Below are 23,313 nucleotides of genomic sequence, written 5' to 3'. Positions count from 1 at the left end.
CTCAAGGCGGGGCCACAGGCTGGGGGCGTCACACTGGGGACCAGAGGCAGCCCCGCTGGGCAGTGAGGAGCAGGCCTGGGCCAGGACGCTTGCAACGCACGGGAGGCCGGGAACCCAGTGAAAAGCAGCCGCTTGGGGTAAGGCTGAGGGAGCCGCCCCCCTCGAGCCCCCTCCTCAGACACGAGGCGCAGGCCACTCTGAAGGCATGAGGTTCAGCAGTGAGCCTCCTGAGGCCCGGAGCCTCTGGGACTCTGTCCTCGAGGGTCTTTGCCCTGGAGCTGGCATTGCTGTCCTAAGTCACTAAGTCACGTGACTTAGCCCAGCGGCCCCTCTGTCCGTGGAATTCCCCAGGCAAGAAGATTGGAGTGGGTTGCCATTTCCTTCTCCAAGGGGTCTTCCCGACCCAGGGATCGAACCCACGTCTCTTATCTGTCACTATTTTCCATTTAAAACAAATCCTGATTTTTTTTTTTTGGTGTAGGGAGGACTTTCTAAGCATAAAAACGAAGAAAGGTAGCATAAAGTTTCAAGCACATGTCAAAAAACAGTATAATCAATACTGAGAGACTGATGCCAGACTGGGGGACGTGTCTGCAACAAGTGTCGCGTGCAGATAGGATATCAGCAGAAACAAGCTCATAAAGCAAACCTAGGAGAAGGTAACACCCAGTAGAAAAGCACGAGAGACGTGCCCAGAGTCAGTGAGGGCCGAGCCTAGGTTAAACCAGTGAGGACGCTGGCGGCCTGGCGCGCCTCCCCAGCACAGAGACCACCTCTCATGTGGGGACGCAGGCACCGGGCTTTGACCTGCGGCTTCCACTCGGCACGTCGGTCCCGAGCAGGCGGCCTGCGGAGCACAGGTGTGCATGTCATCTGCCGCGCCAGGGTTCATCCCTGCGGACCCAACCTGCTCCCCAGGGAGCGACCCAGGAGCAGGCGGGGAGCCCCTTGCCCTGACTAAAGGTGCGTTTCCTCATGTCGCTATCGACAGGAGCGCCAGGCAGGCCCGGCGGTGCCGGATGGGAGAGCCTTGGAGAGGGAGAGATGGGCGGGCGAGCGTGGGGGACAGGACATCCTTGGCTGTGCTGCCCGGGTGAGGCCAAGGCCAGGGCCGGGGCTGGTTGCCTCCGGAAGGCACTGCGGGGGCCTGGCGCCCACCCAGACTCCCGTTCACCCAGCCTCATCGTGCCTTCGTGTTTCAGCCTCAGCAGCCCCTGTGTCTGTGGTGACGTCCACCTCTGCGCGCCCCAGAGGACAGTGCCCCCAGCCTCACCTGAGCCGCCAGGCCTGCCTCCCCCTCCTCTGGGGAGTCCCCTCCACCCTCCCCCGTGTCTCCTTCAGCTGGCCCTGCAGGCTCAGCAGCCCACAGCCCCTGCTCCCTTCTCCACCCTCTGCCAGGGCCTTAGTCCTTCCTGAGCGCTACTAGAGTGGACCCTAGGGCCCTGGGAGACCCGAAAGTCCAGGAGATCGGAAGGTCTGGGACAAGAAAGGGGAGGAGGGAGGAAGGGCAGCGGGGAGTCGATTCTCACCGGGGCCTCCCTGGGGCCTGCTGGGGGCCTCCTGGGGGCCTCCTGGGGGCCTGCTGGGCGTGGCTGATCCCAGGGCAACCCACCTCTCGGACCAGGGGAGGGGCGCTTCAGGGCTGGACAGTGCATCCCAGGGAGTCCCTGGCAACAGGGGGACCCATGTCCAGTCAGTGAGGTCACAGAACCCTGTGATGTCCCTAGGGGAGGGGAGCCAGAGACCCTGATAATGAATTTTGACCAGAAGGCGGTGAAATTCCTGGCAAGTTTTCACATCAATGGAGGCAGACACTGGACCCATGGCTCCCTGAAGCAGAAGCCACCTGTGACTTCCCAGTAACTGCCCGCGCGGTGGGCTGGCTGGGGGGCAGCGGCCTGGGGTGGCCCTCTGGCCGTGTGGATGGTGGCTGCTCATGTCTCTCACAGGCTCAATGCTGCTGTGCTGTTGTCAGGCCTGGAACCAGGGCTGGGGGCCTCCTGGGAGGAGATGTGGCCCCCAGCGGTGCAGGAGCTCCAGGTGGGGCTCAGGACGCAAACCAGCCCCCGCCAGGAGCCCCTTACTCGGAACCTAAGGGAGCTGTGTGAGTGAGGGCTCGGGCTCCCCAGCCCCGGGCCGGTCGGAGGAGGAGGCAGGGGTGGGCGGGGGCTGCTGGGAGGACCCAGGCGCAGGGCTTGTTCCGCCAGTGCTGGAGCAACGCCCTCCCATCATGACCGACCTGCATGTTCCTGGCCCCACCAAGTACCAGGTGCCAGACGCGTCGGTGCGAGAGTCCTCCCCACACCCCCACTTCAGCATCGGCCGCAGGCACCCCACCCACGGTGCGTGCCCCTCCCTGCACTCCCCACCGCCCGCCCTCTCACATGGAGAGGGACCCTGGCCACCGGCACCCCTGTGACCCTGTCCCCACTGCAGAGGGTGGTGGCCGCAGGGCGTGGCAGACAGTGTGGTTCCAGAGTGAAAGTCCCTTCACTCAGAAAGCTGACTTCAATCGAGAGCAGAAGGTGGGGGCCGGCCTGGCAGGTCCTGGGCAGGGTGGGCCACCCCGAGGGGCGGGCCTGCAGCAGCCACATCTCCCCACAGTGGCCATCGCCTGCAGACTACCAGCTGCCCAGCCCGCCTGCGTGCCCAGCCTTCAGCTTCAGGGGCCGCCCTGCCTCCAGGCCGCCTGAGGCCCGAGCCCGCCAGGGGGTGCTGCAGGCCTGGGGCACAGGACCCCCGGCCCAGCCCCTCCTGCAGGCCCCTCCGCCCACAGGGGACAAGACGGGCCCTGGCCCCAGCACCTACAACATCCTTCCTGGCTGCCGTCTGAAGGGCCCGTGCCCACCCGCCTTCTCCATGGGCCGCTCGCCCCTGCTGGCCTCCTGGGTGGGCTCCTGTAAGGGGGTGGAGGCGGGGGGCGGGAGGGGTGGGCGTGGGCAGCACAGGTGGACACAGTGACTGCACCTGCCTCCCCTCTGCAGCCTGCACCCCAGGCCCGGCCGCCTACAACGTGGAGGACTGCTACAGGTCACAGCTCCCCTCGGCACCCGGGGTGGTCATCCAAGGTGTGCGGAGGCCCAAGCGCCACGACACTGGCCCGTTCTGTGCACTCTAGAGCCCGCGGGGTGCACCCAGCCTGCCGGGTTAGCACATGAAACCCCGCCCCCCGGGGGCCGTGCTGAGCCTCCCTCTGGAACTCACTGCCCCCCGGCCTGGCCTTCTGCCTCTGAGCCCCTCTGATCCACCCTCCCGACCAGCCAACCCCTCTGAGCTGCGGATGAGGCGGGCCCACCCCCTCACTATATACGGAGGTGCTGCTGGTTCGTCCGAGTTCTGTGTGCTTGCTGACCGCTGGCCCTCCCCCCGAGCCGTCCTGCAGACGTGGCCTGCGGCTGACCTGTCAGGTCTGCTGTGCCCTGGCCAGGCTCTCTCCTCTAGGGTGGCTGGGGTGGCAGCCTGAGCCTGCCTGGCCTGGTGCAGGGTGGGGTGGGGCCCTGTGGGCTGTGCGAACGCCCCCACCTAGCTGTGCCAGCCAGTGGAGGGGTCCAGCTGCCGGACTCCCCAAGGGTTGGGCTGCTTGCTGAGCTGAGGAGTCAACTGCTGGGGTGGAGGGGGGGGACAGTCAGCTGCCATCCTGAGTGGTCAGCCTGCTCCCCGGCCAGGTAAGGCCCAGAGGACCTGCTCTTTAGGGCCTGGCTCCACATCTCCCTGCAGCTGCCCAAAGACCCTGTGAGCTCAGCCAGAGTCGTGCAGGCCAGGCTGCGGCCAACAGACGCCCTGGGCTTCACCGTGAGGCCCTGCGCCCACAGCCGCAGGCTGGCATGGGCTCCTCATCGCCAGCCATCAACCCGCCCTCCTGCGCAGGGGTCGGCCCCAAGACTGCCTCCCTGCAGGGGCCTCCTGCAGCTTGCGGTGACTCCTGTCACTGCACCAGTTCCTCCAGGGGCCTTCCCCGTGTCCCCCAAGCCCTCGGCCAGACCCCGTCCTCTGTTTCTTCTGTCCAAGCTCAATCCTTTCAACAGGTGCCACGAGAGCTACTCCCGCGGTGCTGGCATCATCCCTTTCCGCAGGGAGGCCAAGGGCAAGGGAGGGTGAGTGCTGTGCACCGGACCCTCCTCCAGGGCTGAGCCAGCTGGCGGCCAAGCCTCAGCACCCCAGGACTCAGAACACTGGGACAGCAGGCCATGGGCACTGGGCCCTGGACTGACCAGAGCTGTGGAGCCCTGGCCTTTCGAGTCTGGCCCAAGGTCAGGGCACTAGGGGCCCTCTATGGGCTTCTTGTGTTGCAAGGTGGGCTGTTGAGTGGGGCTGGACCTCAGCCTGAGGGCCTGGCACTTTGGGTTAGTCAGGGGATTAGACGCTCAGGGCAGTGAGAGGACAGCCATCTTTGTCACAGTGCCACTGCGTGCCCGGGTCTCTGCTAGGCACTTCCTACTTTGAGGCACTTCCCATTAGAGTCTGGTCTTTGCGACACTCCTGTGGCGTGAGCTTCTTCGGGTTGGACAGGGAGGAAAGCAAGTTCCAGGATGAGAGGGTCCTGCAGCTGGTGGGCGCTGAGGTCAGCAAAAGGATTTTTCACGATTATTAAAACTCAGATCCCGCGAGCCGCAAAGACCCGGCACAGCCAAATAAATATTAAAAAAAAATAAAAAGCACTTGGCGGTACAGTGATTAAGACTCCACACTTCCACTGCAGGGGGATGAGGGTTCAATTCCCCGGCGCGCAGCCAAAAATTTCTTAAGTCAAATGCACTCGGCTAAAGTATCAGTTCTGAATCTACTGAAGCAGGCCAACCCACCGGTGGCACCGGCCCCGGTGTTCCAGCCCTGCTCTCGTGTTCGCTTCCCAGGGGCCCGCCCGCGAACCGCTTTCTACCCGGCGAGGGGAAGCTGGCCCCGGGAGGCTGGGCGGGGCCGCGCAGGAGGGCAGGGCGGGGCCTGGCTGGGCGGGGCGGGACCGGTGGGCGGGGCTTCGGCAGCGATCCCTGCGTCATCCGGGCACCGCCTTCGCGCTCTGTCTCTGCTGGGCGCGGGACGCGGCGCTCCTCCCGGGAACCCCTGCGCGACTGCGGCGGCGTTTCCGGGGAGCCCGTTGGCGGGCGGACCTGGCTGCGCGGAGCGGAAGTGGGCGGCTGCGGGGAGAGCGGAGCGGCGCTGCGGGAGGGACCTGGCCGAGCTGGAGGGCGCCGGGGAGCGGAGCGCGGGCGGCCCCCGAGGCCCGGGCGACAGGACCGCTGCAGGGCCCGTGGCGAGCGCGGCAGCGCCGGGGGAGCGCGGCGGGGATGGGGTGCCGGGCCGGGTGGGGACCGGGGCCTCGGCCCTGTTTGCGGGGCTGCAGGATCTGGGTGTGGCCAACGGCGAGGACCTGAAGGAGACGCTAACCAACTGCACGGAGCCTCTCAAGGCCATCGAGCAGTTCCAGGTGAGGCTGCGCGAGGGGCCGGGCGCGGGCGCGCGTGTGAAGTGGGCGTATCCGTCTGCTCCGCGGCCCGGAGGGGCCGGACACGCCGAGCTCGGGCCGCTTCAGCCGGCGGGCGGCTCCCAGCGTCAGCTGCTACAGCCGGCGCGGCGCGGACACCCTTCTGCCTGCCTCCTCGCGCGCTCGGGGCAGCCGGGATGCCTGACCACGAGCGGGTGCGGCTGAGGTCTCTCTTGCCGCCCCGAGGAAGTAACGCCGACCTCTGCTTCCTTAGACAGAAAACGGCGTGCTGCTGCCCTCCCTGCAGTCCGCCTTGCCTTTCTTGGACCTGCATGGGACGCCGCGGCTGGAGTTCCACCAGTCGGTTTTTGATGAGCTTCGGGACAAGCTGCTGGAGCGTGTGTCCGCCATCGCTTCAGAGGGGAAGGCCGAGGAAAGGTCAGTGAGACAGGCAGCCCCCTCCCCAGCCAGGAACCCCCAGTCAGCAGCGCTCACCTCCCCGTGACTACACATCCTTCCTGAAAAGGGAGCCGCCCGTGACACCACCGGTCTGGGGACCCGCAGGTGGCTGCTTCCTCCTTGGTTTTGTGCTGCTTCCTCAGCAATGTGAGTTTTCCCAGGTATAAGAAACTGGAGGACCTCCTGGAGAAGAGCTTTTCTCTGGTAAAGATGCCGTCTCTGCAGCCAGTGGTGATGTGCGTGATGAAACACTTGCCCAAGGTAACAGCTGTCCGGCCGGCTCCCTCTGGTCAGCGTTCCTGAACTGCCTGTCCTGGGAAGGATGGCTTCGGAGCACGGCTTCCTGCGCTGGCTTCTCCCTGAGCCGAGCAGACACTGAAGCTTGGTGTGAGCTCCGGGGTGTGGAGCCCCTTCTGGGAAAAAGCTGTCTGTGGTTGCTGCCTGTGCCACAGCCTAGGGGCCCGGTCCCAGCTGTCCCTGTCAGTTGGGCTGGGTTGGATGTGGTCTCTGCCATGGGGGAGCTGAGGCCTGCTAGTTGTCTTGAGGGAAACCACCGGAGCAGGGTGCTGCTGACGGTGGCTTGTGGGTTATGTAGGTTCCTGAGAAGAAGCTGAAGCTGGTGATGGCCGACAAGGAGCTGTACCGGGCCTGTGCGGTGGAGGTGAAGCGGCAGATCTGGCAGGACAACCAGGCGCTCTTCGGTGACGAGGTCTCCCCGCTGCTGAAGCAGTACATCGTGGAGAAGGAGAGCGCGCTCTTCAGCACGGAGCTCTCTGTCCTGCACAACTTCTTCAGCCCTTCCCCCAAAACCAGGCGCCAGGGCGAGGTGAGGCGGGGCGGGCCTGTGTGCGTGCCCCCCTGGCCAGCCCCTTACTGCCCCTGTGAACGCCGGCCTGTCTGCTCTTGGAGGCCTGGGCCCATCTGCGGGGCTGGCCGGGGGCATCGCAGCACCGTCCCTACGTGTGGATCTTGTTGGTCTTTTCTGTGTGCTTCGTGCTGGGTGGCTTGGCTGGCCTTTTCGGCCACCTCCGTCTGCTCTCAGCCCCGGGGTCTCCCCATGTCTGGCTCTGATTTGTTTCTTGTGCAACAAGTGTTTTTTGGACACTGACTCACTACCACGGGTACCTGGACCCTTCAGTGACCCCAGGGATCAGGGCACCTCCTGGGGTACTCAGGCTCCCACGGGGTGGACCCCACACGTTAGATGTCACATGTCAGTCACAGAGAGAAGGCGGGAGCGGGGTGGCCACAGCAGGCCCAACCGATGTGGAGTCTGGGGCCAAGGCTGACACCCTGGGAGGAGCCTCAGGGCCTGAGGGCTCACGTCCCCCAGCGTGTGCCGACGTCCTGTGAGAGAGGAGCCCAGCCCCGGGGGGCGGGGGCGGGTGGGCGCTGAGGCCTGGCGTCCCGGCAGGTGGTGCAGAGGCTGACACGGATGGTGGGCCGCAACGTGAAGCTCTACGACATGGTCCTGCAGTTCCTGCGCACACTCTTCCTACGCACCCGCAACGTGCACTACTGCACGCTACGTGCCGAGCTGCTCATGTCCCTGCACGACCTGGACGTGGGCGACATCTGCTCCGTGGACCCCTGCCACAAGGTGTGCCCCTGCGGCGCCCTGGGCCCGGCTGCCTGCCCCTGCTCCGCAGCCTCTGCCCTCCGCGGGGGGCCCAGTGTCGGAGCCCCTGACCCCGAGCCCCCCCCCCGCCCCGCCCTCCCCGGGGTCTGTCTCCCCCGCTCCAGAGCCCGCGTGGTGAGCTCCTTGTCTTGGAACAGGGCTTTCCGCGCTGCCCCGTCCTGACATGGACGCGTTGTGACCCCCCCACGGCATCCCTAGGGGCTTCGTGGCGTTACACTCTTGAGTCGGCACTGCCCACCGCACAGTGGGAACCCTGGGAAGGCCGTTTCAGAACAAAATGCAGTGGCCTCTCTCTGGCGCCGCCGGGCCTGTGGGGTGTGGGTCCTTGGGCCCGTTTGCTTTGCGTGGTCCTGTTCCTCGCACCAAGCGGGGCCCTGGCAACACAAGGTGGGGATCCTGGTGCCCACCCCAGGCTTGGATGCTCAGGCAACGGGGAAAACTGCCCAGAGGCGTGGTCTCTGGCCGAGTCCTGACCCTGCCTTCTCCCCGCAGTTCACCTGGTGCCTGGACGCTTGCATCCGAGAGCGGTTCGTGGACAGCAAGAGGGCCCGCGAGCTACAGGGCTTCCTTGACGGAGTAAAGAAGGGGCAGGAGCAAGTCCTGGGGTGAGGGTCCGCTTGGTGTGGGCACCTGTCCAAGCCTGCCGTTGGGAGCGGCGTTTCCTCCCGTGCGTTTTTAGGGGGACCACTTGGTGCCCATGCCCGCGACAGAGGCTCGGCTGCCCGGGTGAGGCTGTGGCGTCCCAGCTGCGCTGGGCACCTAAACTGGGCCTGCCCATGGACAGACAGGCCTGCTGCGTCCAGAGGTGGCGGCCTGGCTACCGGCAAGGTGCTATCTGGGTGGGCCCTGTCCCAGCTTCTATCTGGGATTGGGCTTGAGGGAACCTGAATGAATTTATGGAGCCTGGCTCAGGATCTCGACCAAAATGGGACCTTAACTTTTAGAAAACCTGTGGTTTTTCAGTTTATTGGGTATGTTAAGGGAAAGTTGTGAACCATGAACTTTTAGAAAGTGGGCCACAGTGGGGTGGCTTGGTCTGCAGGAAGGGCTGGCTCCCAGGCCGGTGACTCCACGGGCCGGGAGCCTCCCTCACTGACGCTGTGGGCGGTCGTCACAGGGACCTGTCCATGATCCTGTGTGACCCCTTCGCCATCAACACCCTGTCTCTGAGCACCGTCAGGCACCTGCAGGAGCTGGTGGGCCAGGAGGTGCTACCCAGGGTGAGTGCACCCGGCCAGCCGCCCGCCGCAGTCGGGGCGTGACCCTGGGGTAAGCCCATGCTCCCTCCAGGCAGAGGGCACTTGGGCCTGAGCCCTGGGTATGTGCGGTCAGGGCAGGACACTGGGCGAGCCCCCTGAGGCCTGCGTTTCCCTGCAGGACAGCCCGGACCTCCTCTTGCTGCTCCGGCTGCTGGCGCTGGGCCAGGGCGCGTGGGACATGATCGACAGCCAGGTCTTCAAGGAGCCCAAGATGGTAACAGGGTTAGGCGGGCTCCTTCATGAGGGGCTTGGGGGCAGGGCGGGGCTTGGGGGTGCCGGGCCCGCGACTGGGGGTGGTCAGAGGATGGGTCGGGGGTGGGCACAGTGTGCGACAGCTTGTGGGCCTGCGCCCCAGGAGGTGGAGCTGGTCACCAGGTTCCTGCCCATGCTCATGTCCTTCGTGGTGGACGACCACACCTTCAACGTGGATCAGAAGCTCCCGGCCGAGGAAAAGGCCCCGGTCACGTACCCAAACACGCTGCCGGAGAGCTTCACCAAGTACGGCTGCGGGCGCGCGGGGAGGGCCCGGGCGCGCGGGCTCCCTCGGGGGCTGACGGCGCCGGGGCGCAGGTTTCTGCAGGAGCAGCGCATGGCCTGCGAGGTGGGGTTGTACTACGTGCTGCACATCACCAAGCAGAGGAACAAGAACGCGCTGCTGCGCCTGCTGCCGGGGCTCGGTGAGTGTGAGGGCGGCAGGACAGCCCGTCCTCCCCAGACGCCCTCTGCCCTCGCCACAACCCATGTTCCCGAAGAGCCGGTGTTAGCCTTCCCTAGCGGGCAAGGGGCCTGGAGCCTCCCAGCTCCTCAGACCAGGGCGAGAGCGCTCCCCACCAAGGCAGTGGAGAGGCCAGTTCCCCCAGAGCAACCTTGCTCTGCACGCTTGGAGGGACCCTGCAAGCCAGGAAGACCGGGGGGCATCCGGGGGCCCCGTCAGGAGCCAGCTGCAGGTTGAGTCGGGGCGTGGGTGCCAGTCGGCGGCACCCAGCCTGCCCACCCCACAACAGGTCCAGGGCCTCTGCTGGCTCAGTTCTGTCGAGGCATTGCGGCTTCGTGGAGAGGGCGTGACGCTGCTCGCTCAGCGTGCACGTGGGTCATTGATGGGTCTGATGATGGTGCCAGTTTCCAGGCTTTTCTTTATGGAGGAGGCTGTCTACTGGGGGTATTAGTTTCTATACAGCCACCACCTAACTGGTGAACAGGAACTTAATTAACTCTTAGGCTTCTGGGAGCCGGATGTCTACAGTGGGTCTCTCAAGGCTAAAGCTGGTGTGGGTGGGGCTTGCTCCTCTCGGAGGCCCCGGAAAAGACCCTTCTTGTCCCCTCCAGCTCCCAGAAACCCCGTCCTTGGCTCTGGCCCCGTCACAGTTCATCCGTCCAGCTTCTCCCGTTCTCGTGTCTTTGGCTCTGACCTGGCACTCGCGCCAGCCACCTCCCTCTCCTAAGGGGCCAGCTGGACCATCTCTCCCCTTGGGCCCCATACACCGGGGGCGGGGGGTGAGTTTGCTGGCTCTAGTATCAGCATGTGGAGTTCTCTGGGGGGGAGTTCTCTGCTGGGGGACTTCTAGGAGCATAGTTCTAGAAACTTGGGTTAACCGCGTTCTTCCTGCTCACTTGGGAACTTTTGTGTCTGTCTGGGAGTGTCAACATTGCCCACCTGGTGGGCCGGGTGCAGGGTCTAATCCCACCCATTGGGCGGGTCTCTAATCACGTTCTGGAGAGGAAGCTGCTTTGTTGTTACTGCAAGGTTCTAGTAAAGATGGCTGTCAGTTTTAAAAAATTCTCTTTGCTTTTAAACGTTTTTTTGGTGGGAGTTTTTTATGAACTCCAGTGCAGGCTAGTGAAGCCCAGAGCCCACTGCCCACCTGCAGGGGGCTGTATGTGGCGTCCATCCCCTCAATGACGGGCTGGACATGGCCCAGGCCCAGCAGACCAGGTCGGAACAGCCCAGCAGGTGTCTTGATGGGAGGTGGAGTCTTAAAGCCGTGACTGCATCGCGGTTAGTTGGGGTCCAGGCCCTGACAGTTTCCCCTGTTGTTGTGTAATGTTTTCGTGCAGATGGTCTGTTCAGGTCAGGAGTCAGACAGGGGCCTTCCCTCAGCTCACTTCTCCTGCTGCCTCTCAAGTCTTGGGGTCTGCAGGGCTATGTGGGGCTTGTCGGGGGCACCAGGGCACCTGTTCCCCGGCTGGGGCTCGGCTGGCTGCGTCCCTTGGTACACTGACCGTGCGCCTGCCTCAGTGTTGTGTGAGCCGGGCAAGGCTGCGGAGACCTCCGTCAGCTGTGGCGGGTGCGGTGGGGTGTGCCGCGTCTCCTGCCCAGCTGGGGGCTCTGTGTCTCGGCAGTGCCCGCGTTTCCAAGGTCACAGCTCCCGGTGACAGGGTGACGTGGTAGTTACCTTGACCGTCTGTCTCCCGGGGTTTGACGGCCCTGGCTTTTAAAAGAAGGCCCGTTTGCTCCGTTCTCTCCCCTCGAGTGCCAGAGTCTGGTGGGCTCGAGGGGCTGCCCGCCTTGGCACTTGTGTGTGTGCTGGAGTCCACTTCACCCCGATCCCCTTGGACCCTGGGCAGAACCCTACGACAGGATCTTGTCCCCTCCCCACCTCGCCCTGGGACCCGCCCCCAGTTAGGCCCAGGGCCCCCAGGCCCGCCCAGCACTTGCCTGCCGGCCTGGGTCGGTTCCATCTCAGGCCCGGCCCGGGAGGTGGGGGCAGCTGGGGGACACCTGCTGTGCTTGCAGTGGAGACCTTCGGCGACCTGGCGTTCGGGGACATTTTCCTGCACCTGCTCACGGGCAGCCTGGCCCTGCTGGCCGACGAGTTCGCCCTGGAGGACTTCTGCAGCAGCCTCTTTGACGGCTTCCTCCTCACCGCCTCCCCTAGGTGCCTTCCTCTCGCGGGGGAGAGGGGTGGGGTGGGGACGGGGGCGGGCCCTCTGGGTTGGGGTGGAGGGCGGGGGCGGGGCCTCTGGGTTGGGGGTGGAGGGCGGGGGCGGGGCCTCTGGGTTGGGGGTGGAGGGCGGGGGCGGGGCCTCGGCTGGGGTGGAGGGCGGGGGTGGGGCCTCTGGGTCGGGGGTGGAGGGCGGGGGCGGGGCCTCGGTTGGGGGTGGGGCGGGGGCGGGGCCTCGGTTGGGGGTGTGGGGCGGGGGCGGGGCCTCTGGGTCGGGGGTGGAGGGCGGGGCGGGGCCTCTGGGTCGGGGGTGGAGGGCGGGGGCGGGGCCTCGGTAAGGCGCACAGCTGGGCGGGGGCGGGGGCTCTGGGCCGCCTGCAGCCCGCCGGCTCCTCCCCCAGGAAGGAGAGCGTGCAGCGGCACGTCCTGCGGCTCCTGCTGCACCTGCACCACCGGGTGGCCCCGTCCAAGCTGGAGGCGCTGCAGAAGGCGCTGGAGCCCACCGGCCAGGTGCGCCCCCCACACCCGCCTGTGCCCTTGGGCCGCGCTGCCTGTGCTGGCCCGACCCGGTGCACGGGTGTGTGTATCCCCGCGCTGGTCTGTGTGTGTGCGTGTGGGTGTGTCCCTGTGCCGGCTTGCCCGTGTGTGTGGGTGTGTGTGCGCGTGCAGGCACACACACACGTGCCCTGGGCCTCCCCCACAGAGTGGAGAGGCGGTGAAGGAGCTGTACTCCCAACTTGGAGAGAAGCTCGAGCAGTTGGACCACCGAAAGCCCAGCCCAGCCCAGGCCCCGGAGACGCCAGCCCTGGAGCTGCCCCTGCCGGCTGTGCCTGCCCCGACTGTGCTCTGAGGCTCTGCTTGGGGCTGCTCAGGGCGGGCAGGGCCCCTGCTGGGGGTGTGGCCCCAGTTGGCCTGGAGACGAGGCTCCTTCCTGCCCCACAGACCCTCTCCTGGAGGTGGTTCCGCCGTTCCTGGGTCCTCCTGTGGGCAGGGCACCCCTGCTCTGCACCTCAGCCGTGCCCTGAACTGGGTCCTGGGAGGCTTTCACCTCCTGTGTGAGGGGCCCACGCCCCTGCTGCTCCCAGGTCCCTGGCCAGCTCCCTGGAGCCCCGGCCCTGCTCCAGGCCTTGCCGCCCCCTCCCACTCCCACACCGTGGAAAGCTGCCTGCTTGTTCCTCCTCGAGTCAGGGGTTTCCACTGCTGTCGGGCAGACAGACGAGCAGTAGCTGGGACTGGGAAAAAGCCACCTGTTTTCCCAGGGGTGGGGCGGGGCCTGAGACCCACGGGGAAGAGGGCAGGCCAGGATGGTTGTCACAGATTGGCAGAATCACACAATTTGCTGGCAGGGGCGTCTGCAGACAGAGGAAAACCCAGCCCCGCCCCCGCTGCCTCGGTTTACCCTTGGAGCGCACGGCCGGGCGAGGGTCAGCTGTTGCTCATAGTTGCGACTTCACTTTTGTAAATAAAAGGTGTTTTGGTAAACCCGGCAGCCGAGCGGCTTCTGTGCACACCCAGGCTTGGCGGCAGCGTGGGCCAGTAAGAGCTTTCCTGGCGTGTTTCTGTCTCCGTGGGGATGGCCGTGACACCTGGCCCCTCAGAGACAGCAGCCGTGGATGGCGGGGCCTGGGCCTGGCGGTGCTGGGGGCCACAGAACTCGAGACGGTCGGCCCTGGGGGGACCCAGTTGCCGAGGGTCAGGCTGTGTGGAGGTCACTGTGATGTTGACAGGTGCGCTCTGCGGGGTGGAGAGGCGCTGGTCCAGATGGTGACGGGGAGGTGAGGCCTGGGGGCCTGGGCATTGGTGGTCAGGAGGAGCCTGGGTGTTCAATGCGTGAACAGGGGAAGGGGTGTGGGAGGGATGGGCTGGGGTGTCACCGAGCCGGTGAGGGGGCTGTGCCAGGCACCGCCCCTCATCAGCACAGGGTTTTCAGGGAGGAGGCAGGTCTGGGCTGCAGGCACAGGGGATCCCTTCCGGCTGCTGCTTTTCCTCCAGGAAGCAGGGAGCCAGGTCCTGGGCAGGAAATCAGGACGGATGGGGTGGGGCTGAGGAGGGAGGGGAAGGAACTGGGCCTAGGGAGGGGCGAGTGCCCGGGCAGGGCCCATGTGACCCACCTGAGGCTCGCGGGCAGTGTGGACAGAGGTCAGCCGACAGACAGGTCAGCAGGGCCAGGCTCCTGCCCGGACAGAGGGACCAGGAGCCGGACAAGAGTGTGGGTGGGGGCTTGGCGGGGAGAGGGCACGAGCTGCAAGGACGGGTGTGGGTGGGCGGCTGCAGGAAGGAGGAGGCCCAAGTGGGTGGGTGGGAGGGGGCAGCTGAGTTCAGCGACCCTCAGGGCCGTGAGGGAGGCGGGGGTCCTGAGGCTGGACCGGGCAGGGCTGTGGGAGGCCGGGGGTTGGGAGGTCTGGTCTGAGGAAGGGAGCGTCCATGCGGGAACTCAGGGAGGAGAGGAGCACGTGAGAGGTGGGGGCTCTGCCCACCTCCAGGCCAGCAGTTTGGGAACCTCAGCGCCCCACTGGACTGGTAGAGGGGTCGAGGTGGGCAGCAAGGTGAGGGGTCTGCAGAGACCAGGTTAAAGACAGGGACCTGAATTCTGGGTTGGTGGGGCGTGGGCTGGAGTGAGGGGTGAAGGGGAGACGTCCCCTTAGAGGTGGGGGAGAGTGCAGGGGGAAGAGGCCTTAGCCCAGGGCTCAGGTTCACTCTTGACACGGCCGCAGTGGGCCCTCCGAGGCCTGACTTGTCTTGACTCCTGCCACACCCCATAGCCCCTCCTCACCCCCGTGGGGGGGGCTCTGGATCCCAGAAGGTTTGGCAGACCAGCATTTGGCAGAAGCAGCTGCTGACCGGTTGAGGACAGGCCTGGCCACGCTCCTCGCTACTCCCCAATCTTTTTCTGCATCTGGCCTTCAAGGCCCCTGCCTTCCCCTCAGGCAGAAGTGTGGAAACTGCAGAAAGCCTGAAGATCCCGAAGGACCCCAGCTCAGGAGAGGCCTGAACAGATAACACCCTTCTGTCCTGTCCTCCTGAGTGAGAGCCACATGGGGGACGCCGCAGGGGTGCCTGGGCCCCTGGCTCAGCGCAGAGGCAGCAGGCGGGTGGCAGGGGCAGGTCCGAGGCCGGGAGGGTGGGGGGATGGGGTGTGTGTGTGCAGCAGCCGTGGCTTCTCAGGCTGCCTGAGGGCACAGACATGCAGACAGGCAGGGCTCCCATCTTCTGGGGACAACAGAACCCCCAGCCCATGACCAATACTTCCCTGAATGCAGGTCTTGCAAGGAGGTGGAGGGAAGCTAGGGAGAGGGGAGGGGTGGTACGCTGGGCAGAGGGACCCTTGTGGAGGAGGAAAGACAGGGAGGATGAGGGGCCATGGGCAGGACAGGATCGGGGGGCTCAGGACCGCCGGCGCCCATGGGACACAGCTGGGCTCAGAGCCAGTGTGGTTTTGGGGGCACTCCTGGTTAGCAGAGTCGCCCTGGGCGGCCTGCAGACACAAGCTCCAGAGCCGGGGGCGCCCCAGGCTGGCCAGCCTGCTCGGGTGGGGCCGCGTGACACTGGTGGCTGGGGAAGGACCCAGTCTCCACCTGCCAACTCTTGGTCCAAGTTCTTGCTGAATCTGCCCTCCCGCTAGGGCTGGAGCCAGTGTGGGGCTTTCTCCCCAGTTACAGGGCTTCTGTCCCAGCATGAGCTGCCCTGTATCGGGGCCGGGGGGGGGGGGGGGGCGGGCTCTAGGCTGGGGTACAGGGGACAAAGGCAGAGATGGGTGGGGGCAATGAGGCCCGGGGTCCTGGCAGAAGAGGGGGAGGAAAAAGAAATGAGCCCTATTTTGCGGGGTCCCCAGATTGGGTTTGGGGGAGCAGAAGGGGGAGAGGACCCCCCCACCCCCTCTGCTCCTGTGAACAGGCAGCCTGGACACACCCATCCCCCTCACCACGGGCCCTGGGGCGTCAGGTGCAGGAGGAGATGTCCCTGGGGAGGTTGGGGTCCATGGCCCCAGGGGAGGGGAGGTACATCCTGGGGGTGTCCTGGGCTGGGCTGAGTCAGGAGGTCTGGGAGGGCTGCAGGGCTGAGGAGGGTAGATGACCCACCGGCTGGGGACCTGGGCAAACCCGCCAGGCCTCCCCTCCAGCGCCGCTGCCGCAGTCCAGCCGAAGTCCCGCCCGCGCCGCACCCCTGACTCACTTCCTTTGCAAAGAAGCGGAAACCTCCCCAGGGCTTTCTCCAGTCCAGACGCTCCCAGGGCACCCGCAGGTGTCGCTGACCCGGTGAGGCCCCTCACCCCGCCCTGACCCACGCAGAGAAGCCCGCGCTGTCGGCTTCCTGAGTGGTAGGCCCCAGCCTCCGGCGTGGGCAGGCGTGTGGGTCTGGGGGCCAGTGAGAGCCTGACCTGACGCAGCTGCAGGTACCGGGGTGGGCCGGGGCATCACCCCACCTTTCTCCAGCTGTCTCCTCATGGACTATCCCCCCTCCTCCGAGTTTTGTCTTTCTGTCCATGTTTTTACCCCCACCCCCACCCCAACCCATCTCTAGGGGCTCCCCGCACCCCCTCCATTCGTGTGTCCACCGGAGGGATGTTGGGAGGATCCTTGTTTGGGGCTGGGAGGCCTGGGCTCATCTCAGGAACGGGGCTGGAGCCCAATCTAGAGAGAAGTACCCCCGCAACCCCCAGCCCAGGGTTCGTGTGTGGGACACCTCCGAGCTCCGGGGTGCTCGGACCTCTGCTCGCCCTGGCCCCCTCTAGGCTCCCGGCAGGCGAGCTGCGGCAGGGGCGGGGCCGGCCTTGACCCTGCTTTACCCCTAGTTGGCGCCTGGCCGGCACGAACCCCTCCTCCAGGAAGCCCGGGCGGTCTGCCGGCCGATAAACTGCGCCCCCCACCCCCACCCCGCGCAGTCACTTCCTCAAGGCCCGAGGCTGTTTATGCGAGGACCCAAGAGATTTGCATTGGGGCCCCGCGGGGAGGCGCTTCCTGGGCAGAGGCTGGTCCCGGTCTCCGGGCAGCGGGCCGCCCTCCGGGGGCCTCGCAGTGGGGTGAGATCCCGAGGGAGGGTCCCAGTCGGCCGGGCGGAAGTCTGCAGACCATCCCCGCCTTCCTGTTGCAGGGAGGGCGACCTGTATGCCAAGCACCGCCCCTGCGCCATGGACCGCGGCCAGTCCAGCCCGGAGCCCGCGGCCCCGGTCGCCCCCAGCCCGAGCGTGATCGCTCCGGTGCGCGCCGTCGTCCGCCTGCGCCACCAAGTGCGCCTCCTGCGCAAGCGGCGGCCGCCCCCGCCGGCCGTGGAGCCGGAACCCGGGGCTGCGGCGCCGCGCGTCCTCCGGGAGCAGCCGCAGTTCTTCACCTTCGACGGGCCGGCCGAGCTGGTTTCGAGACCCGCGCGGAAGCGCCGCCGGCGCAGCCGCCTGGTGCTCTACCCTGAGACCTCGCGCAAGTTCGGGCCGCGCGCCGAGCGCCACAGCCGCGCCCAGCGCTGCCTGCTGTTGCTCGTGGCCATCGTGGGCTTCCAGGTGCTCAACGCCATCGAGAACCTGGACGACAACGCGCTGCGCTATGACCTCGACGGGCTGGAGAAGACGCTGCAGCGCGCTGTGTTCGGGCAGCCGGCGGCCATGGGCCGCCTCGTGGCTCTGCTGCGGGACTACCTGGCCACGCACGTGCACAGCCGCCCGCTGCTCCTGGCGCTGCACGGGCCCAGCGGCGTGGGCAAGAGCCACGTGGGCCGCCTGCTGGCGCGCCACTTCCGCGCGGTGCTGGAGGACGGCGCACTCGTGCTGCAGTACCACGCGCGCCACCACTGCCCCGCGCCGCGCGCCGCCGCCGGCTGCCGCGAGGAGCTGGCGCGGCGCGTGGCCGACGTGCTGGCGCGGGCCGAGGCGGAGGAGAAGACCCCGCTCCTGGTGCTGGACGACGCGGAGCTGCTGCCGCCGGCGCTGCTGGACGAGCTGCATGGCCTCCTGCAGCCGCAGCGGCCGCCGCGCTTCCACAACGCCGTCTACGTGCTGCTCAGCGGCGCGGGCGGCGCTGAGGTCACGCGCTTCGTGCTGCAGAACGCGTCCCGCTCGGGGCACGCCGAAGGGCCGGAGGAGCTGCGCGCAGCCGAGGAGGAGCTGCGCGGCAGCCTGCGCGCGCTGCTGATCCGCCAGCATCCGCTGTGGGAGGCCGCAGCCATCGTGCCCTTCCTGCTGCTGGACAAGCGGGACGTGGTCAACTGCTTCCGGGATGAGATGGCCGGGGAGGGCTTCTTCCCGGAGCAGGCCCGGGCCGAGCTGCTGGCCGCGCAGCTCAGCTACTACCGCGTGGCCGGCCGCGAGTTCGCCGTCACCGGCTGCAAGCAGGTGGTGGCCACGGTGAACCTCTTGTAGCGCAGGTGCGCCTGGACGTGGCTGCCCGCTGCGCCACCACGGGAAGTCCTTGTGGCCGTAGTCGTTGGAGGCGGGGAACTGCGGGTTTGCTGCGGCCTGTGAGGCCCGAATAAATCTGTCCGCGGCCTGCCGCCGACTCACGCTGGGACCTGGAGTGGGAGGGCCAGGCCGGGTCAGTTCTAACCTCTTCTGCCAGTGCCAAGTCCCTCAGCCCCCGTCTGCCACCTGCTGGTCCGTAACTCAGCCTGCATCTCCAATGCCAGTGTGTCCCCCAGGGCCCACACCCTAGGAGTGGGCCGTCTGTCCCTGTGGTCTAGCGGTCGGATGGTCACAGAGGGCGAGCAGCCCCCAAGGGTGGCATAGTGGTCCCCGCGGAGCTGGATATGAGCACGACTCCAAAGCACCCGCCGCGGCCATACCGACCCCCCACCCCATCCCGCAGTCCTGGCCGCTTCTCTTCTGGCAGAACCGCCTGGGTCGGCCTGGACTCATGGCCTCTTAGGCCCAGGGGCTCCCCGAGAGGAAAAGGGCTGGGTGGGCGTTTCACCCAATGAGCTGATCTGGGGAGCCCTCTGAATGTTCCAGAAGGGGCCCTCTCAGGGTGACCCAAGTAGGCAGTGGGCCCATGTGGGAAGTCCTGCCCACCCCCTCCCCCGCCCCCACCGGCTCCAGGGTGCTGAACTCCTGGGAAGCCTCTAATAGGGCTCTCTCAGACTCCCTGGTCCGCACTGCGTCCCAGGCCTGGGGCCGGGCCTCATGCCTGCCATCCCGGCTCCTGCCAGCCTGGCTCCTCCCCAGGCCCTCCAGGCTCCGGCCTCCTGGAGCAGGACTGCAGGAGCCTCGGTGGCTCCTAGGGAAGGGGGCGGTGAGCGCTGAACTTTGGGGCACCTCCTATGCTGGGCTCCCAAGGGGGCAGGTGCGGTGGTTTCAGTGCTGTTCCTTGATGGGCATAGGGTCAGCCTGGACCAGCCCACTGGGAGGAAGGTGTGACCTGGGAGGTAGGGGGCCTGGAACACAACTGGGGAGCAGCAGCATCCCAAAAAGGGGGCCGAGGGGGGCGGCTGGTGGGGGTGCTGCCAACGGGAAGTGGGCTGTACCAGGGGCTTCAGACCCCACCTCTGCACTCAGCCTGACCCCTGCCCTCGTGAGACCTCAAGGCCCACAGGCTGATGTCGCTAGAGCCCCTCCCTGACAGGCCCCTCCCTGAGGGTCCCCCAGGGTAAGAGCCCTTCCCTTCACCTGTCCTCTTCGTGGTGGTCGGCTGCAGACGGTGAACCGTCTGTCCAGGAGGGAATTGGGTCCCTCCCGGCAGAGGGAAGTGGCCGGCCTGTCCACCCGGCATGCAGACCCTGGGCCCCAACAGGAAGGAATGGGGAGGGGGCACGTCCTGTCGCGAAAGGCCATACTCCTCCCAGCTCCGGGGCTCCCAGGGACGCCCAGTCTGCAAGCTGGTTCTAAACCGGGAGCCGGACCTGCAGGCATACATTTGGACACACCTGGAAGAGTGGGCTGCCAGGTGATACTGCTGTAGCCAATGTGCTTGCTCAGCAAATAGTGATCACAGGCACGTGTTTATCTAAAACCACTGTGGCCAATGGGTTAAGTGACTGTGGCTGAGCTGAGACTGCCTTGGAGTTGGCTAGTCCTAGCTTCTGGGAGGAATTCCTGATCATATGTTTGCTGGTGCTCACTCCTGTCCATGGGAGGAAGGATCTCCCTACAGAAGGAAACTGAAACTGAAGTTGCTCAGTCGTGTCTGACCCTGCGAACCCATGAATCACAGCACGCCAGGCCTCCCTGTCCATCACCAACTCCCGGAGCCCACCAAAACCCATGACCATTGAGTCAGTGATGCCATCCAACCATCTCATCCTCTGTCCTCCCCTTCTCCTCCTGCCCTCAATCTTTCCCAGCATCAGGGTCTTTTCCAGTGAGTCAGCTCTTCACATCAGGTGGCCAAAGTATTGGAGTTTCAGCTTCAACATCAGTCCTTCCAGTGAACACCCAGGACTGATCTCCTTTAGGATGGACTAGTTGGATCTCCTTGCAGTCCTTAGGCCTCCTGCAAATTCTTGAGGCAGTTACAGAAGTTTAATGGGATGGATGCATGTGAGGCTTCTCTTCAGTCATGCGGGGAGAGCAGGACAGTGAACACAGCGGGCGCACCGTGCCATTTTCCAGCCTCGAGACAGGAGGCTGCCCGAGCATAGTGGCTCTCCCCCAAACTTCCACACAAGAAGGTGCACGCAAGGAGTACACGCACACAAAGCTTCACCAAGTGTGATGGAGCCTGGGATTCCTTCACCAGTCAGAGGCACTGACATCGCGTCACCGAGGCTCAGAGATGTGGTCACACACCAGGAAGTTACTTAGATGTGCCGATGTGTCAGCAAGTCTAAAGGTGACTCAGCTTGCATGGGCAGCTCCCTAGAACTTTCCATGCAGGTATTCAGAAGATCTTGTTTTCCCATTCCAGAGTCAGGTCACATTGAAACAAGGAATACACTTAGGTGGGCTCAGCTCCCTAGCTCTATCAGTATACATTTAGGTGGGCTCAGCTTCCTAGCTGTACCACATGGGCCCAAGGAGCAGTCTGGACAGACAGCAGCATCTAGAGCCCCAGTGAAATTACCTAGAGAGGGAACCAAAGGGTCCTTGCTTCGCTGGGTGGGCTGAGGCTTCCGATGGCAAATCGGGCAATCAAAGAGGTGGCCCCCTTCTCCAGAAAGTGAAAGTGTTAGTCACTCAGTCATGTCCAGCTCTTTGCAACCCCATGGACTGTATCCCACCAGGCTCCTCTGTCCATGGGATTCTCCAGGCAGAAATACTGGAGTGAGTAGCCATTCCCTTCCCTGGAGGGCTTTCCCAACCCAGGGATCGAACTCAGGTCTCCTGCATTGCAGATGGATTCTTTACCATCTGAGCTGCCAGGGAAGCCCCCTTTCTCCAGGGATTGGGAAGTACGAATGAGGGAGTTGTCCTTCCGTGGAAGGAGGGAGGGGGATGAGGTGAGGGGCTGTGTTGAAGTGAATGTGCACAGGTCGGGTCCGGACATCGTGGGGAAGCTGCTGTCCTCCGCTTCCGGTCCTGATGGACGTTTATCCTCAGGTCTGCAGACAGTGAGCAGGTCCAGCTGGGGCTGGGTGCTCTCTTTAGACGTGACGCTGGGCCTGGAGCCTCGTCCCTGGAGTTGGTGGCACAATGGTTAGTCACCAGGGCCTGGTGGTGCCCTTCACGTGAGGCTGGAGGGGGTCCTTTAGGGGTGCCTTTTCCAGGACCTCCGGCCTCTGGGGCGTGGTGTGGGGGTCTTGCTCTTCTGGGAGTGCACAGCAAAAGGGGTGCTCTGCCAGAGCCCAGTGATTTTTTTACTTTTTTTTTTAATTGATGTATAATTGATTTACAATGATATGTTAGTTTCAGGTGTATAGCAAAGTGATTCAGTAACACTTATGTTCTTTTTCAGGTTCTTTTCCCTTATAGGTTATTACAAAATACTGAGAATGGTTCTCTGTGCTACAGATTAGGTCCCTATTGGTTATCTATTTTCTGTACAGTAGTGTGTATATGTTAATTCCAACTGGTTATCTTCTTAAACTTTTAATTTTTTTGGCCACACCACACAGCATGTGGGATCTTAGTTCCCCAGCCAGAGATCAAACCCAAGCCCTTGGCAGTGGGAATGGGGAGGTCTAACCACTGGGCTACCGGGGAATTCCCCCGCTGGTTATTTTCAATAGAAGCAGTGAAGAAACATTTCTCCCTTTCTCAGCTGTGGATCAGAGAGGCAGGAGACACGTGCACTGGGTATTCTGTTCCAGGGAGAACAGACCCCATCAAACCTGTGCAAGTATGTCCACTGTCATGAAAAACTAATATTCAATAACAGTTTCAGAACTCTTGAGGGACCAGGTAGGGAGAAAAAATGTAAATGTCAAGGATACACTTTACCAAATCGTAAGGTATAGACTGCGTAGGGCTTCCCAGGTAGCACTAGTGGTAAAGAACCAGTCTGCCAAATGCAGGAGACACAGGAGACGTGGGTTCCATCCCTGGGTCGGGAAGAACCCCGGGAGGAGGGCATGGTAGCCCATTCCAGTGTTCTTGCCTGGAGAATCCCATGGACAGAGGAACTGGGCAGGCTACAGTCCATGGGATCGCAAAGAGTGGGACATGACTGAAGCGACTGAAGCACACAGGCACACATAAACAGCTTAAAGGAGAGGAGGAAAGGGGATCCGTTGTGTCTGGAAAACAAAACATTAAAGCAACTGGTTTTCCGTGAGAGTTTTACAAATGCTTATGCAGTTAAGTCATATGAATTCAGTTCAGTTCAGTTCAGTCACTCAGTCGTGTCCGACTCTGCGACCCCATGGATTGCAGCACAGTAGGCCTCCTTGTCCATCACCATCTCCCCGAGTTTACTCAAACTCATGTCCATTGAGTTGGTGATGGCATACAACCATCTCATCCTCTGTCGGCCCTTCTCCTCCTGCCCTCAATCTTTCCCAGCATCAGGGTCTTTTCAAATGAGTCAGCTCTTCGAACCAAGTGACCAAAGTATTGGAGTTTCAGCTTCAGCATCAGTCCTTCCAATGAACACCCAGGACTGATCTCCTTTAGGATGGACTGGTTGGATCTCCTTGCAGTCCCAGCGACTCTCAAGAGTCTTCTCCAACACCACAGTTCAAAAGCGTCAATTCTTCAGTGCCTCAGCTTTCTTTATAGTCCAACTCTCACATCCACACATACCTACTGGAAAAACCATAGCTTTGACTAGACAGACCTTTGTTGGCAAAGTAATGTCTCTGCTTTTTAATATGCTGTCCAGGTTGTTCATAACTTTCCTTCCAAGGAGTAAGTGTCTTTTAATTTCATGGGTACAATCACCATCTGCAGTGATTTTGGAGCCCTCAAAAATAAAGTCTATCACTGTTTCCACTGTTTCCCCATCTATGTGCCATGAAGTGATGGGACTGGATGCCATGATCTTAGTTTTCTGAATGTTGAATTTTAAGTCAACATTTTCACTCTCCTCTTTCACTTTCATCAAGAGGCTCTTCTTCACTTTCTGCCATAAGGGTGGTGTCATCTACATATCTCAGGTTATTGATATTTCTCCCAGCAACTTTGATTCCAGTTTGTGCTTCATCCAGCCCGGCATTCCGCATAATGTAATCTGCATATAAGTTAAATAAGCAGGGTGACAATATACAGCCTTGACTACTCCTGTCCCAATTTGGAACCAGTCTGTTGTTCCATGTCCAGTTCTAACTGTTGCTTCTTGACCTACATACAGATTTCTC

General features: G+C 63.7%; 3 protein-coding genes across 3 annotated transcripts; all 3 read left to right on the top strand.

The window, feature by feature from the left end:
- The first annotated feature begins 1,752 nt into the window (after positions 1-1,752).
- Positions 1,753-3,118, top strand: STPG3 (sperm-tail PG-rich repeat containing 3). Its single transcript, XM_061156147.1, has 6 exons — positions 1,753-1,859; positions 1,950-2,104; positions 2,208-2,342; positions 2,437-2,525; positions 2,605-2,899; positions 2,985-3,118. The coding sequence occupies exons 1-6, from the start codon at positions 1,753-1,755 to the stop codon at positions 3,116-3,118; spliced, it is 915 nt and encodes a 304-aa protein (XP_061012130.1).
- A 36-nt stretch (positions 3,119-3,154) lies between these two features.
- NELFB (negative elongation factor complex member B) lies at positions 3,155-13,143 on the top strand. Its single transcript, XM_061154047.1, has 18 exons — positions 3,155-3,407; positions 3,527-3,570; positions 3,718-3,792; positions 4,009-4,094; positions 4,510-4,561; positions 4,829-5,425; positions 5,697-5,860; positions 6,043-6,142; positions 6,477-6,707; positions 7,296-7,481; positions 8,013-8,125; positions 8,638-8,740; positions 8,898-8,993; positions 9,135-9,277; positions 9,350-9,456; positions 11,514-11,655; positions 12,063-12,171; positions 12,365-13,143. Exons 1-18 carry the CDS (start codon positions 3,155-3,157, stop codon positions 12,509-12,511), a joined length of 2,748 nt encoding a protein of 915 aa, XP_061010030.1. The 3' UTR covers positions 12,512-13,143.
- A 2,563-nt stretch (positions 13,144-15,706) lies between these two features.
- TOR4A (torsin family 4 member A) lies at positions 15,707-22,944 on the top strand. Its single transcript, XM_061154118.1, has 2 exons — positions 15,707-16,054; positions 16,753-22,944. Exon 2 carries the CDS (start codon positions 16,790-16,792, stop codon positions 18,008-18,010), a length of 1,221 nt encoding a protein of 406 aa, XP_061010101.1. The 5' UTR covers positions 15,707-16,054; positions 16,753-16,789; the 3' UTR covers positions 18,011-22,944.
- The last annotated feature ends 369 nt before the right edge of the window (positions 22,945-23,313 follow it).

This window comes from Dama dama, chromosome 11 (assembly GCF_033118175.1).
Source record: "Dama dama isolate Ldn47 chromosome 11, ASM3311817v1, whole genome shotgun sequence".
NCBI lineage: Eukaryota > Metazoa > Chordata > Mammalia > Artiodactyla > Cervidae > Dama > Dama dama.
Note: the sequence above shows the minus strand (reverse complement) of the source record. Positions and strands in the feature narration are given on the sequence as shown.

What these genes read in the sequence shown, in the direction of transcription:
- STPG3 (XM_061156147.1), top strand. Translation starts at nt 1,753, where the DNA reads ATGAATTTTGACCAGAAGGCGGTGAAATTCCTGGCAAGTTTTCACATC. An exon ending in ACTTCAATCGAGAGCAGAAG is followed by an intron (nt 2,526 to 2,604) that starts GTGGGGGCCGGC and finishes ATCTCCCCACAG; the next exon opens with TGGCCATCGCCTGCAGACTA. An exon ending in GGCCTCCTGGGTGGGCTCCT is followed by an intron (nt 2,900 to 2,984) that starts GTAAGGGGGTGG and finishes TCCCCTCTGCAG; the next exon opens with CCTGCACCCCAGGCCCGGCC.
- NELFB (XM_061154047.1), top strand. Translation starts at nt 3,155, where the DNA reads ATGAAACCCCGCCCCCCGGGGGCCGTGCTGAGCCTCCCTCTGGAACTC. An exon ending in AGCTGCCGGACTCCCCAAGG is followed by an intron (nt 3,571 to 3,717) that starts GTTGGGCTGCTT and finishes ATCTCCCTGCAG; the next exon opens with CTGCCCAAAGACCCTGTGAG. An exon ending in GCCAGGAGGTGCTACCCAGG is followed by an intron (nt 8,741 to 8,897) that starts GTGAGTGCACCC and finishes GTTTCCCTGCAG; the next exon opens with GACAGCCCGGACCTCCTCTT.
- TOR4A (XM_061154118.1), top strand. Translation starts at nt 16,790, where the DNA reads ATGGACCGCGGCCAGTCCAGCCCGGAGCCCGCGGCCCCGGTCGCCCCC.